Source organism: Centruroides sculpturatus, unplaced genomic scaffold, assembly GCF_000671375.1.
Source record: "Centruroides sculpturatus isolate CEXI.00-Female unplaced genomic scaffold, Cexi_2.0 scaffold270, whole genome shotgun sequence".
NCBI lineage: Eukaryota > Metazoa > Arthropoda > Arachnida > Scorpiones > Buthidae > Centruroides > Centruroides sculpturatus.
Genome location: NW_019384480.1, coordinates 229,143 through 246,589, shown reverse-complemented (window position 1 = coordinate 246,589; position 17,447 = coordinate 229,143). Strand labels below are relative to the sequence as shown.

Below are 17,447 nucleotides of genomic sequence, written 5' to 3'. Positions count from 1 at the left end.
AGAAGTATGCCACCAAAAAAAAAGGAAGGAGAAGTGGATAAACCTCCTTTAATTGGGCGAATTGGAACTAATTTAAAAGTTGGAATTGTTGGATTACCAAATGTAGGGTAAGCATCCTATATTTCTATATTGAAATAATAATTCAGTTATTTGTCAAAATTTAAGGTTGTGTAATTTTCTTACAATTTATCACTTACATATGGAATTGCATATGAAAGTATATTATTTATGTTATTATTATGAAAGTTATTTATGTTAGATGATGATGATACTTTGTGAAAAGAAAACTATCTTATTTAACTAAAATTAATATTAACACATAATACAGTACTTTTAGTTGTGATTGTTAATTAATTATTGATTGCTTTAATAAACATATTTTCCTTAAAATGAAAAAGAATAGTATACTTTTGCTAACATCTGGAATGTAACCCTATATTTTGTATTACTCCTTTGTTTTATATAGCATGGATTTGCATAACATGGCACTTTTTTGGATATAAGCTCTCCACACTATAGATTTGTTGAGACTTGGTGAAATATATTGGTCAGTTTTCTAATAAATGGACAGTCAAAAGTAGTGATTAATGACTAGAACTTGGAAGTCAAATGCAAAAGCTATAGTGAGCTGAGTGCTATAATGGGTGATTATAGGTGAGGACAAGAAAGTCATCCCTAATCAGCACTGTAAGTAACCATGGATGGTTAAATCTAAATTTAAATATGTTTGGAAGTGGAGGATTGGACAGAGGTTAGAATTCGTTTCTCTCAGAATATTCTAAATTATTTAATTAATATTAATTTAATTATAAATATTAAATTTAATAAGAGATGGCACCTAATGCTTCTCTCTAGTGACAAACTATTTGGTAATTAATTAAATATATTTGCAGAAAAGTAGCCCAATGTAATCTGGTGGTGGTTCTGCTTTATAAATTTAAAAAGTTAGTGCAACTATAAATAGTGATATATGAAATTAATACTGTTTTAAAATATGTTGTCAAAAATTTCTCTTTCACTATTTATATTTTAACAAATTTAATAAAAATTGATGACTTTTAAGTCATTAAGATTAAATCAATTTGACTTTGTATGTTATTAGTTTTCTTTTATTTCGTAATCGTTATAACCATATGTATGATTTTACTCTGATTTGTGTGTAGAATTAAGTGTGAAGAGTATTTAAAACTTTTAAACAAGGTAAATTTAAAGTTTATTATAATTTATATGTATCAATATTTAATTTTATGACTTGGTTTAAGATTGGAAAATATTAAATAATAAAATTTATTACATATAAATTACAGTATATTATATTTTATGTAGTGAAACCCAAAAATTAATTATTTGCTGTATTAATAATTGACAGAAAAAAGTATAAAATAGAAGTATGCCACCAAAAAAAAAGGAAGGAGAAGTGGATAAACCTCCTTTAATTGGGCGAATTGGAACTAATTTAAAAGTTGGAATTGTTGGATTACCAAATGTAGGGTAAGCATCCTATATTTCTATATTGAAATAATAATTCAGTTAATTGTCAAAATTTAAGGTTGTGTAATTTTCTTACAATTTATCACTTACATATGGAATTGCATATGAAAGTATATTATTTATGTTATTATTATGAAAGTTATTTATGTTATTATTGATTATTTTTCAAAATTTTGATTTTGTGAAATAAAATGATTCATAAATATGACGTACTTGAACCTATAACCGATGTGAATCGAATAATTTTTCCACGACGAACGTTTTTATAACCCCTTCTGGGCTCTTCTTCAGGTGAAACAGCTGGATCGAACACCAAAAACGAAATTTGAAAAAATACGAATTCTGTCTAGTTTGAATCGTTTGGATCGTTCCTTATTTCGTCGTGTGATATGTTCGAACGTGATCGAAGTTAACGATGAACGTCCAAATTCAAGAGAAAAATATTATTATGATACTTAAAAACGTGCTATTGTGATACATAATTATTCAATACTGTTCTCACATGTTCTCCAGTACCTTCTATTTTTATTTTTTATTTTTTATCTTATTTTAATATTTAATAAATAGTATTTTGCTGTTCCTCTGTATGTAGTAGGTTTTGCCATGCCATGGAAAGGCCGATTTCATCTCTTGAATTAATACAAGTGGATGTGTCGTATGCTCTAAAAATTTCCATCTCCTCCAACCATTTTAGATGGTGCATGTGCGGTGTGGTGACGATTATCTGCGCTCTATTGAAGTCCGCCACTATTTCGGGATCAGTGGCGTAGGTGGAGAGTGAAGTTGTATGTCTGTTACATTGTACATCTGAGATGTGCTCTTTTATCCTAACCCCTAATGAACGTTTAGTCGATCCTACGTATACCAAATCCCTGTTAAACCGGTTATCTCTTAGAGGGATTGTATAGACTCCTGATAACTTCTCCACCCTGGATTGGTCCTTTTCATTGCGTAGGATATCGAACAAAGTGCTGCACCTTCTGTATGCTAGGGTAACTTTTCGTTCCTTTGCGATGGTGCTGTATAGAGACCTCAATAGTGGGTTGAACATGATAGGTATCCTCATATTTTCCGTAGTGTTGCTAGTGTTTTGCGTGATCACTGTAGTGTTGGAAGAAGCCTGTGGTTGTTTATGGCCCTCCGAGATTTTTTGTATAATATTTCGGTAACCATGGGACCTGGCAATGCCTTCCAAGTATTTTAACTCTTCCTCTAGCGCTAGTTGTGTAGAAGAGTGCGTAAAAGCTCATTTGACCAATGCCCTGAAGGCCGCCATCTTGTATTGGAAGGGATCACATGAGTTAAATGGCATGTATGCCGATAGACTAGACGGTTTGCGAAAAACAGATGTGCATATGATGGAATCTTCAAATTTTATATCTACATCCAGGAATATAAAATGATTCACACAATTATAAGGACTTGATTATCTGCTGAATTATCAAATTGATTGTTTTCAGTTTTTAATTTTTCTTTTTTACATTTAGATTACTTGGAATTTTTAATTCTAAGACTTTTCTAGTTCTATATACAGTTGAGTTCACTTAATAGAGCACAGGATAGTAGAATAGTCCATTTAAATGAGTATCATGTCAGTGACATTTTATATCAGAAGTTTGCATAAGGAGGTACTATTCTAAGGAAGATTTATAATGATCTATCATTAATCTAATAGTACATTCTTGTTCAGGACACAAAGTAACAGGCTCTCTACACTATAATACTTGTTGAGACTTGGTGAAATCTATTGGTCAGTTTTCTAATAAATGGATAGTCAAATAAGTGATTAATTAATTAATGACTAGAACTTGGAGTTCAAATGACCTTTAAAGGGCACTGCACTTATTTGTTTTTATGGTGTATGTCCTATTACGGACTAGTCAGAAATTTTGGAGCAAGAATGTTTGCATCTTTTCAGATAGATCTACTGTAGTTCTGAGAAGTGAAAATAAAGAAACTAGTAAATATACTGTATTCACTGCTATTTGATATAACAATAAAATTGATGATATAAGAATGGAAACCAACATGAAGGTACAATAAAATTATGTACTAATAAATTTTAACATTTTTGAATGTGACAAAGTTCCTAAGTCATGAAAAAGGGGAGAGAATTGAATACTATTAAAAACCTCTTAAAGATGATTTTGTTACTATGGATAAAAGAGTATGACTCAGAAATCCTGAGGATGCTCTTTTAAACAGACTTGACTACATTTTTCTCTAACAAGGTATATTTACTGTACAATATTTTAAATCTTCTATGTTAAGAAATTTTTAAGTTGTATTATTTCTTAAACATCTGATTAGAATGACAGTTTTTATGTTTAACTAAAAGTTCAATATACAGTGGTACCTCAGGATACGAAATTAATCCGTTCCGAAACTGAGATCGTATCATGAAAATGTCGTAAGGTGAATCAACTTTTCCCATACGATTACATGTTAAACCAAATAATTCGTTCCAACGCGAAAAACATACTCGAATTAAAGCCAAGTAATACATTTAAAAAAATAACTGTAGTAAGGAAAACAAATGAAAAATGCGAATTAATGTAACGTCGTATGGTGAATTTTTGTTCGTATCGTGGAGCAAAAATATGTTCGAATTTCATGTTGTATCCTGAAAATTTCGTATGCTGGGGCGTTCGTATCTTGAGGTACCACTGTACTTTCTTTACTGTTTAAAAAATTTACTTTTAAGCATTCTGAGCCTAATGACAATACTGCTGTCGAGAATTCACCACATCAAGAACTTTTCAAATTATATTTTTGTGATTTTTCTTATAATTGTTATTTAGATTAAAGTAATCAGTTAAGACATTCGGTTTGATGATGTGAATTTACTAATAAAAACTACATTTAATGAACAACTGTAATTTTTTAATTAAACATATACAAAATGTGTTTATCAGGAAAAGGATTTTAGAACACAAAATATTTAGAACAGTTTCAATTTAAATTCTCAGATGTCAATAAAAATTAATGGGACAACTAATTAACATCTTTTTTTATAAAAATGACAAATACATAACGAAAGATAAAGTATGAAAATTTCTACTCCACTCATAATCTAGTAAATTAATGAAATTAATACTAGATTTATAGTAAACTTTATAGTAAATTAATACCCATCAAACTGAATTTCTTAACTGATTTTACTGGTATGTCATCATTTTGCAATTAGATTTTTAAAAAATATCATTAATTTTTTTAACAGTTTATTACTTTAAAATATTTCACAAAATTATAAAACAAAAATTAATAAATTTCTTTTATAAATAAATTAAATTCAACATTTCTTAATAACAATAATATAAAAAGTATTTTAAATGACATTTTTTTTTATATTTTAAAAATTCACAGGAAAAAGTATTTTAAATAGTTTTAAAAGTCGTCTTGATCAAAAACATTTGTCTTTAAACATTGGTTTATAGTTAAACAATACTAGAAATAAAAAAGGCTCTAAGTGGATTGATGCTTTCAATAGTTTTAAAAGTTATTAGTAAATCTGAAAATGGCTGGTTGTAAGATAATTAGTTTATTTCTGAATATGATATTTTAAACTGAAACAAAGAAAAATGAATTACTTTTTTGAAACCTGTTTTAATTTTTTTGTTTAAACTTTATTTAAAACTGAATGAAAGAAATAATTTAAAATTTTAATTAACTGTTAAAAAATGCATTATAATTAGCATTCCTTATTAGGAAGGGGAAAATTGATAGGTTGTTCCCTACTGTAGTTACTAGATATTTTAATATCCCTGAGGCTAGCTAGCACCCATCATTCTTTTAAAATTTAGGAGGCCTCTAGTAGTGATGAAAAAACAAGATGTAAAATTGTTATCCATCCATTATACATCACTGAAACTTAGAGACAGATAAACATCTCAGATTTGAAAAATGAAAGAATAAACACTTTTTATTAAGTAAAAATTGTTAATTTATATTATATGAACATTTTATATACTAATAGAAATTAAAATGTACAAAGGATTTTAAATTGTTATTCTTATTTAATTTTAGATTTCTTTGTTTCATATTAGTAAATATATATCATAATTAGATATCTTTAAAGTTGGACTTATCTTGATTTGTAAATTTAACTTATCAAACATTATTAAATTTATATCCAGCTTAATTAGCAGCATTAAAATAACTAAGAAATTGCTTCAATATTTAGAAAACATTTTTTATTTAAAGCAAATAATTGTTTTGTTTGATATAAATTTACAAAAATTTATTGTGATATAATGAATATAAAAATATGTTAAAAAATGTAAGTGAGGTCATGTAAATTTGAAAGTTTTTTATTTGATAAAATGCTTTGTATTTATGTTTTTTAAGTTGTTGTTTTGATTTTTTAATAATGGATTTTTATAATTTAATTGTAGGGAATTATTTAACTTTAAAATTAAATGAATATTGAAGAAAGAAAGAAATAAATTAATGAATAAATTATAAAAGATATTCAAGTAATACATAGACATTTATTTTGAGAAATAGTAATTTTTTTTATTAGAAGTTTAATTAAGATATCATTTTAAATTGGATTATGAACTATTTTATATCTTAGAAAAGTTTATAATGTTATGAACTGACTTGACATTGTGATCATTACTGTTGGGTTTTTTTTGTGTGAGGGTTATTTAAATTATCAAGTTTCAATGAAAGAGTTTATAATAATATTATATATACTTATTATTGTTGAGAAATTATATATTCTTTATATATATATATATGTATATTGTATTTCCTTTCTAATTTTATTTCAATTTTTCATTATTGGAAAGATACTTCCTTACTTTTATTATTGTATGTATTATTTTATGCAAATAATAAAATTAAGAAATTAAGATAAATTAAAAAGGAAAAAAAGTGGTTTAATTGTGTATTAAACTGTGTTTGTGAGTGTATGATGTAAATTTCTATGTATTCCTATGTCTACAAACTTATACATACATACTGATGTATTGTATTTTGTCCTGGCATCATGTATCTGTCAATATCCACTCATTCTCAGTACAAAATCTGCAATCAGTTCAACCATTAAAGATTGTATTATTATTATTATTATTATTATTTTTTAAATGTAATTGACAAAAGTACTATACATAACATTAAAAATTGAATGTAATACAGTAACTGTACTTTCATGTAATTGTAATGAATATACTGTAATAAATTAACTGTTAATGTACTGTTACAGTATTATATTTTATTTACATGTTTTTAATTATTCAAATTATTTAATTTGTCTAATTCAAAGTTTTGAGTAATACAAATTTTTTGCAGTCCCTTCAACTTCAAATCATCCAAGTTCTACTAAATTTATTTTTTTGAATGTTATTAAATTTTGTGGCATTTATCTATACATTCTGTCAAATAAATACCAGGAATCGTTAAATAAAATACAAAATATTGGTTTAATCATCCAAATTTATTTTGTTGTCTTCAAAATAGGCCCCATTTGATGCAAAACACTTCTGCCAATGAATAATCCAATCATTAAAACACTTCTTATAAGCACTTTCTTGTATAGCCTGCAGCTCCCTCTGTGAATTTATTTCTTCAATCAATTCAAAACATTTTCCATGAAGTGGTAATTTGAGTTTGGAGAAGAGGAAAAAGTCATACAGAGCCATATCTGATGAATACAGTGCTTGGTCAATGACATTCATTATGTTTTTGGTTCAAAATTTGTGTACAAGGGTCGATGTGTGAGGCGGTGCATTATTGTGGTGCAACATCCAAAAATTGTTCTTTCACAAATCTGGCATTTTCCACAAATGTTCTCATTCAAATGCCTCATAACACCCAGATAATATTGTTTGTTGACTGTTTGAACCTCTGAAAGAAATTCCAAGTGGACAACACCATGACAGTCAAAGAAAACAATGTGACTTTGATGTAGGTGTTTTGGTTTGGCTCATTCTTGAAGCACCATTCCAAAGCTTGTTGTCTGGTTTGCATGTCAAACTCTTAAACCCATGTCTCTTCACCTGTTATGATGTGTTTCTTGAATGTAGGGTCCAAATTGGCTTATTCAAGAATGTCTTTAGCATCCTTTTTCTGGTGCTCTTTTTGAAGAAAATTCAGTTCCTTCAGAACTAGTCATGCTGTGTCACATCTCACGCCCAAAACATCAACTAAAATGGTGCTAATGGATTCGTGAGACATGTTTAGATTTTGAGCTGTCTCTCAAGCTTGAATGATAAATTTCCATTACCATTTCCTTCACTTTGTTGATGTTTTCATCAGTTGAAGATGTTGAAGGTTGACCAGAACAAGGCAAGTCTTCCACCACTTCTCAGCTATTTTAAAATGCTTTGTATCATCTGTATGCACGTGTTTTGGAAAGCTGATCAAGCTGATTCACTGTAGGACTCCTGCAACATTTTCAATAACTCAGCACAAGAAATTTCATTGGCAACACAAAATTTTAGACAATATTTTTGTCCATTTTAAAAATCACAAAGCATAATTCAGGTTCAATGATGAAACCAACAGTTGTAAATCAACTGGTTGACAGATGGTGCTACAAATTCACATGACAATTAAGTACACTAGTACCAACTTACAGCAAAAAGTTTGTTTTCATATCTTTTACACAGGCTTCTGAAATGGGCAATTCCCAGTATTTATTTGACAGAATGTATATATATATATGGATTTGCACAATGTGCTTTTTTCCTCTTATTCATTTATGTCATCTGTTTTTTGTCTGTAAGATTTGTAGGAAAATAGAATAGTTGAACTTTTCAGGATTTTGACAGAAAAACTTTTCTTACATATGTGATAAGCCAAGGGTATAGGTGTGCTATCTATATCACTTATGGGCACACAATCACAAGATTGGCTCACTAAAACTTTTTCTAGGAGGGCTTTTTATATGCTGTTAAAAAGAAAGATCTGGACGGTAAAGTCTAGATCACATCAGGATTCCTTGACACCAGTTAACCACTTTTATTTTACGCGGATTAACACGCGTATTTATTCGAGAGAGATGAGAACTTGTGTTTGATTCAGATATTGAGGAGATGTTTCTTTAACAAATAAAAACAAATATTTAATGAACAAAATTAAACAAATTAATACAAAATTTGAATATACGAATAAAGCGATTTTAAGACTTTTGAATAAAATCGTTTTGAGAGAGAGAGCTCACAATTTAAATCATTAATCGTACTACCTCTATGTATCTTTATCTTCTTCTGTTCTTTAGATGAATATGACTATTCTTCTTGGTCCATCATTGGCACATATTTAAATAATTTCTTCCCTATTTACTGACTTAAACTCATTTTATAAAAACTTCGGGATTTGACTTTGGGCGTTGGCCTTCAGGAGATGGTATGGAATACGTCGGTCTTCTATGAGATCTTCTGGCGTACTCCCTGAATCATGCAAAATTCTTTCTTTTTCTCATGAATTTGCTCCAATCAGCATTTCGTATTTTTCCACGTGAACAGAGGAAAAGGGTATTTATCGAAAGGTTGACAATTTCCAGGGTGACTAAGATTTTTAGTAGATAAGGGAAAACAAAAGGATGTTTCAACTTCCGTTGAAGGAAGTGGCTTTTTCCAGTTTTCTTTGGTTTAGAAAATATAATTTTTCCACCAAAATCAATGAGTATTTTTCATCTAAAATTTAACTATTTTAATTAAATTTTTAATTAATCCCAGGGGTGATTCAGATCTCACACATAATTTTATATTTAATTACTTCTCTATATGCTCTTTTTCTTTGTTACATGTTTTTCTAGAAATTATAAAAAATGTTATTTACTTGAATGTTTCCAGACAATTGTCTACTATTAATGTTTTAGAATTTTAGGAAGGATAGAATTAAGAGAAACAAAACATAATACTTTAGAAAATAAGTTTGCTGTCATGCCTGTTTGTCTCAATGTGTAATATACATTAATATATTATACTAGCTGCAAGGACCTGCTTTGCTGAGTTTTTATTTGTGGGCAAAAAGTAATGATAGTGAAGATTAAGATAATTACATTATAGCCAATCTTACCTGTTTTCACAGAATGCAAGAATTAGGTCCCCCGTTTCCAGACTAATAAGAGAATTTTTACGTCCAGTCAAACGAACTATTTTCAATTTGATCAATTTTCTGGAACGTTTACAATCGTTCTATAGTCGAACCAATTCGAATTCGAAAATTTTTAAAATTGAAATAGAAAATCTTCCACTTTCAAGCCCATATCTCCCGCACCCTTATAGCTATCAAGACGCAACCCCCCTGGTGCACGAATGGAGACTTGGGGCTACTGCCACATACAAACACCATTCACGTGCGATGTGTAGTTTTGGTGGAAAAGTGAAATATAGGGACACACACGTCCATTTATATATATATATATAGATAATAAAATGTGTACATAATACAAGATATGATAAAACAGAACTGGATATGCTGTACAGTGACAGTGCAAATACAATCTTTTTGCTACCAAGGATTGATGCCTTAGACATTTAGACACCAGTTTGCCAAATGGGGTTGAATTTTTTAATTAAAATGCTTCATACACACAATTTTGTAATGCTGTAATAGTGTTATGTTGAAATTCAAGAATGAAGTTGAAAATTAGAAAAGTTAAATTTTGTATTAAAATTTGAAAATTTGCCACAAACACCTATGAAATGCTTTGGAAGGCCTGTGGCAACTAAACCATGGGTGAGACCACAATCTATGAGATCCAAGAAGGCAAGATGAGTCAGGAACATGAGAAAGAGCATGTTGATTTTTTTTTTTAATATAAAGGGATTGGTACCAGGAATTTGTTTCTCCTGGTCAAACATTGAATTCAGTCTTTTTAATAGAGTAAAAATTGCATTACAAATACTAGTTGTATCTTGCTTGCTCGCCATGTCCAATCACCTGGAACAACCATTATTCACTGCAGAGATGACCTTTCTTTGCAGGCTGCAACTCTGCACAAATATGTAAAACAGTCTATAAATGCCCACAGGTGACAATCCCAACACAATTAAAAATATAACATTTTTCTGTAAAAATGGGCTTGTGGAAATTACAATTTAATAAAGTAAAAATTGCATTACAAATTACTAGTCTTATCTTGCTTGCTCACCATGTCCAATCACCTGTGGACATTTATAGACCATTTCACTTGCTTGTGCAGAGTTGTATAAGTTGCAAGAAAGGTGCAGAGTTGTATAAGTTGCAAGAAAGAGTTGCAAAGAAAGGTCATCTCTGCAGTGAAGAATGGTTGTTCCAGGTGATTGGACATGGTGAGCAAGCACGATACGACTAGTATTTGTAATGCAATTTTTACTTTATTAAATTGTAATTTCTGCCAGCCCATTTTTACAAAAAAATTGAATTCAGCCCTTTACTGTGATGTTTTGAATCAATTGCAGAGGACATTTGTCACAAATGACCAGAACTATTGCACAACAACCTGATTCCTTCATTATGACAATGCTTTTGCACACATGGCCTTCACAATGCAAGTGTTTTTGATGAAAATTAACGTGACAGTCATCCTCACTTTTTTACTCACTGGATTTAGCCACTTATGACTTCCTTTTATTTCCCCAAAATGGTTTGTATATGAAACATATTGTGTCCAAGCATGGGTACAGTTGCTCATTAATCAACACTCTAGCTTCCACACATCTAGCTAAGTTATCCAACACCAATACAAGCATGAACAAAACAGAGGGTAATCCTAAGCTATGAACTGTTTCTACATCACATTTACAAGAAGATTGCCAAAGATTTAAACCTACACATAACTTATAAGAGGAAATCCAATGTTCTCTGTCTTCTTTCTAATGCTAAAGACAGCACAGACGATGCAAGAGCACCAGGGTTTACTATATCCCATTAGAGGATGAATGGTTTAACAGGAGACTAACATATATCAGATCCACTTACAGATCTCTTCAAGCCAGGTTATGTGATCACAAATACAGTGGAGCAAAGGGAAATATTAATCCTGTTCTGGCCTGTTATGCCACTGATCTGGGGGTTTTCCCTTGTTGGGATGAGGCTACTTTGATACATAGGGTCTTTGACTGACACAACAAAAGATCATTGGAAGTCATAGAAATCTACAGAGCTGACAAGAGTGGAACATTCATCAATATGGATTTCATTCTGATACCACATGCCTGGAAATATTATTTAGGCTCCCAAATTTAAAAATTTAATTGTAGTAATAACTTCATGTTTAAGTGTACATTGTAAAAATTTGCTCATTTTATATACATTGTAAAATGTATGTCACAGCTGTTGTTTGAGCATGTTTGAAATTTAAAAAAAAAAATTAGAACGGGGCTGTATTTGATCTATAGAATGGTTTTTTTCATATTTGTTTCTTAAGAGGGCTGATAAAATTGTGGCTGAAAATGTTTGAACATTAAATATTTGTGTATTTATTTGCTGGAAATTTGTGTTTATTTGTTATTCTGTTTATTTATCTTAATTTTGGAATTCCATTGGAGACCAATTATGTTTAAAAATAAATGTGAAGATTAAGTTTTTAAACTTGTGTTTTTAATTGAATATTTTTTCTGCATTTTTTAAGGGACGTTTTAATTTTGACGTTTTAATTTTCCCAGGCAAGTAGGCAATCTTGACAGAGAAAGGTCAGTCGTCAAAAGTTTGTATTCCAGAACATTGAAAGTGAATAAATGGTGGTTTCCTTTTAAACAGACTTTATCTTCAATTTTATGTTTATTTATCTTGTTAAATGATTAAAATTATTAAACTCAACAACAACGTGTTATAGCAAAAATAAACAACTACAAACCTTTACGATGCGATATTGAATAAAATCAAGATAAAAAGTTCCCACAAACGTTTTTGAACCTAATTACGGTTCTTCCTCAGGTGAAAAAGTCATTCGATGGAATGCAAAGTTTGAAAGAGATTCGTTCATCGAAATCCAAGAATTCCGCATCTGTCGTCATCAATGGGCATGCGTATTCTGATGTAAAAGCTTTTATTTATATAGCATGTTCTCTCCGTCATATATAAGCGACTGCCACGCTAGGGATAGAGACACTTCATCCTTACAGTTAATACACTTGTTGTCATGGGCCATTTTATATATATAAATCGCTTCGATCCATCTTAGATGCTCGGTATGAGGTGTGGTGTAGATGATCCTAGCTTCGCTAAATCTTGGATCGATGTCCGGATCCGTAGCATAACGAGCCAGTGCAGTAGATAATCTTTCGTGCTGTATGTCAGCCCTGTGTTCCTTTATTCTGACACCTAACGAGCGCTTAGTGGAGCCAATGTATAATAATTCTTCGTTACAGCGATGATCACTCAAAGGGATGACATATACCCCCGATAGCATGTGATGGCCCCAACAATCACATAAGGATGGCCCCAACAATCACATGCTATCGGGGGTATATGTCATCCCTTTGAGTGATCATTGCTGTAATGAAGAATTATTATACATTGGCTCCACTAAGCGCTCGTTAGGTGTCAGAATAAAGGAACACAGGGCTGACATACAGCACGAAAGATTATCTACTGCACTGGCTCGTTATGCTACGGATCCGGACATCGATCCAAGATTTAGCGAAGCTAGGATCATCTACACCACACCTCATACCGAGCATCTAAGATGGATCGAAGCGATTTATATATATAAAATGGCCCATGACAACAAGTGTATTAACTGTAAGGATGAAGTGTCTCTATCCCTAGCGTGGCAGTCGCTTATATATGACGGAGAGAACATGCTATATAAATAAAAGCTTTTACATCAGAATACGCATGCCCATTGATGACGACAGATGCGGAATTCTTGGATTTCGATGAACGAATCTCTTTCAAACTTTGCATTCCATCGAATGACTTTTTCACCTGAGGAAGAACCGTAATTAGGTTCAAAAACGTTTGTGGGAACTTTTTATCTTGATTTTATTCAATATCGCACCGTAAAGGTTTGTAGTTGTTTATTTTTGATTAAAATTATTAAATGTTAAATTGAATTATAATATGTAAAATGATCTGTTTTAGGTATGAGTCATAGTTTATGTTAATTCTGATTTAAAAAAAAAAAACCTTCTCTTTGAGATACTGTTTCTCTCTCTATAGTTACCTTTCAACCTATGACACATATACAACTTGTTAATATGACAACTTATGAATATTAAGGACATATAGAAGAACTCAAAAGAGACTTTACAACTTTGAAAGCATATAGAATTTTAATCAGAAGACATATAGAATTAATTGAGGCATTAATTTATAGTAAAACACATCGTATTTCTTACATAATGCAGAAATGTATTTGATTGTGGAAATGAGACATTCCTGAGCAGTATTATCTTCATTAATGACTTGGTATTTCATCTCACTGATAAAAGTTAACACCCACAACTGAAGGATTTTGGACTTTGGAAATTCACTAGAATTTGTGGAACAGGCTTGTGATAGTCCAAAAGTGAATGTATTTTGTACTCTTAGCAAATATAAAGTGTATAGCCCTTTCTTTTTTCCACAATGAAACCATCAACATTATTGTGTACCTGGATATGCTGATGTATCAAGTATTCTCATTTTTGTTTCTTTGCAGACACACTAAGGTGACATATATCAACACTTGGCAACTTATTGACTATTTATTCAGTTGGCAACTGAATAAATAGTCAATAAGTTGCGAAGTGTTGATATATGTCACCTTAGTGTGTCTGCAAAGAAACAGCTTAATAACAACAACACGGTTTCATCAGAATCAAAGTATTCTCATTCTATAGACCATTATCTGTGGAATGAGAAAATACAGTAAGATGCTTGCATTTTTAGGAAGATAGTACACCACTCTGCTACTGTACAGATGTCTGGCATTTCTTCAATAAATGTTTTTCAGGTTAGTGGATTAGTTGAGCAGGAATGAACTCAATTCTGTAAGCCACATGGAAGAGGCTTCACTAAAACTCCACCTGAATTATTTATTTACAATCATAAAAAAACTGTCATTTGTTTGAATATTTTTAATGTTAGTTCATGAATATACATCATTAAAATGCAAGGTGAATGAGAAAGGACTTTACAACTTTAAAAACATATAGAATTTCAGTCAGAAGACTTGCAGAATCAGCTGAGGCATTAATTGATAACAAAATACATTATAAAAGTAACACTGAAACAGTCATTTTCACTCAATGTAAGTGCCATTAATAATCCAAATTCAATTTATTATCAAACTTGAAACAGCATATCTGTTTTGATACTGTGAATGTGACAGTGATTCAAGTTTTTCTATGTTGTTTTTGAAACTGTGTTTTGCGAATATTGGACTTCGAACTCACATTTGAGTTATAAATAAACACTTGGCTTTATTTCCATCATTTTTAGTTGATCAACTAAAAATGATGGAAATAAAGCCACGTGTTTATTTATAACTCAAATGTGAGTTCAAAGTCCAGTGATTCAAGTATTGAGATCAACAAGAAGGGTGAAATAAACTCTAGATCTTTAATAAAATCTCACAAAAAAAATTGAGGGGTATTAAATCTGGAGTCAAGGGTGCCAAATTTATGCACTTCTGAAAGTCTTCTGACTGAAATTCTATACTCTTTCAAAGTTGTAAAACCTTTTCTGAATCATCTTGTATTTTAATGATGTATATATTCATGAAGTAACATTAAAAATATTCAAATAAATGGCAGTTTTTTTTATGATTGTGAATAAATAATTCAGGTGGAGTTTTAGTGAAGCCTCTTCCATGTGGCTTATAGAATTGAGTTCATTCTCAAAATTTAATCAGTCGATTTTGATTAAATTTTGTCATTTTACATAATTTGATAATAATATGAGACAAGGAAATTAAAAATGTAATAAAAATTGAATGTTCATGATTTAATTTTTGAGAGACAGTAGAGTCAAAATGAAATGTTAATGATCACTAGCATGAAGCGCACACAATTTTTTAAAATTTTTTTTATGCCAGTGTTGATGTCAAGTAAACAAGCAATTATTTATTGTAATGTTGTCACAATGCTGGGCTGCAATTTTTAATCATATTTTTAATTTATTTAACTTAAAATATATGCTCTTCATTTCAAATTAGTAGTTGCTTGCCCCTGTACATTATACTTTTCCTTTAACAATAGAGTTGTGCTGGTCATTTATCTAATACTTTTGTGGGAAAAATTTTTGAATTGAATTAACATGACTTCCAGTTTGCATTGGAAGTTTGTATATACAGTAGTGCGTCGTTTATCCGAAAGCTGGTTATCCGAAACGTCTGTTTTCTGAAAGCATTCCAGTCGGCAAATTTAAATTTTCGCTAGTGCTGTGGCGCTGCAATCTTCGGCTATTTCTTGGGTTACTCAAATATTTTACGTTTTTGATACTAAATTAACATATGAAGTATAATTTTCTATTGTTTTTATATTTTTCAATATATTTATTTTGTTTGTACAAAATAAAAAAATAATTTTTAACGATACAATAGTCTTCGTTAGACTTAACATCGACGAAAATTCAACGTGAAGCGACACGCAATGGAGAAAAATTTCAACACGGGATAAATTAATATATTTTTTCGTACATGATTCGTTATCCGAAAAATAAGTTATCCGAACCACCCCAGTCCCCAATTGATTCGGATAAACGACGCTCTACTGTAGTTAATTGTGGTCTCCTGCCTCCGAGGTTTCCACATCTGGTCTCATCTTTCATTTATCTAACTTCATTCTCAAGATTAAGGGAAGACAGACAGACACACATACGGACAGATGACAGTAGGAATTTATAGGTCTACAATTTTTTTTCAAATTGCAACCCAAATAGCTCAATGGATAATCCCTGTAAACGATCTAGAAGTATCATGAGCACTCATGGATAATGAGAGAGGTTTAAGCATAAACTTTGAACTTTCTAGATTCAGTAATTTTTTTTTCTACTACTACTTGCATTGCTCGATGAAGAAAAAGAAGAAAATAAAACTTTTTTGGCAATTTTTACATTATTCAATTGCTAATATTTCAGTTATACTTTTACTGAAAAACCTGAAATTTTGCACACTACCAAAGAAAACAATTATCTTTTGAACTAGATGTTCAGAATTACTTTAGGAATTTGGGGACAGAGAAATCAACCTTTGAAAATCAGCAACACTGATTCCTGTATATATAGTCAGTCAGTGACTTTTTACTTGGTACAGAGTTACTGTTGTGACTCTCAATTAAATTATTTAAAATATGAAGATACAGAATTGGTATAATGCTCTAAGCCACTAATAACTGTAATACTCTATCCCAATTATTTAAGTTATTATTATTTTTTAATATAGATTGTTTTAGAATTTAATATTTATTTATTGTCTACCAACCAGATCAAAAATTTCTTTGAAAACAGAACCAAAATTATTTCAAACTAAATCTGTATAAAATACTGTAATAATTATTTTATGATTGTAATGTTCATGATTTTGTTTTCTATGGCATTCCAAAAGTTAACCGATAGTATCATTTAATGAATACCTGTCATGTGTTAGTACAAGATTTACATCCAGAAGTCTTATTTCTGAATGAACTTTAATTTATTTTTATTTTTTTACATTGTTTTAGAAATTATTACATTTTCTATGTTTTGTTTAAAGAATATTATTTTTTAATGGCATGTTGAAAAAGTTATAATATGAAACTTAAAATTTATATTACTAGTTATAAACTGGAAATATGATACTATATAGGAATAAACAATAAGTCTCTGAAATTTTTTAATTTAATTTTTATATACAAAATACAAGTCAGAAAATTTAGAAAAAATTTTATAAATAAAAAGTTTACTGACTATATGAAGATAAAATTTACAACATATTATTTCATTCAATTGCTAATCATTACCTAACAAAATGAATAGTTTGATACAATTGATAATTTTATAAATTTGAAAATAATAGAATGAAAGAAAAATATTATACAATTCCAGAAATGTATTAT

General features: G+C 30.0%; 1 protein-coding gene across 1 annotated transcript in view; it reads left to right on the top strand.

Moving 5' to 3' along the window:
- The first annotated feature begins 1,357 nt into the window (after window positions 1–1,357).
- Window positions 1,358–17,447, top strand: part of LOC111621421 (obg-like ATPase 1) — a 57,625-nt gene continuing 41,535 nt past the window's right edge. The window contains exon 1 of the mRNA XM_023363547.1: window positions 1,358–1,491. Within this exon, the coding sequence (XP_023219315.1) occupies window positions 1,391–1,491 (101 nt within the window). The 5' untranslated portion in view covers window positions 1,358–1,390. The remainder of the gene's footprint in view (window positions 1,492–17,447) is intronic.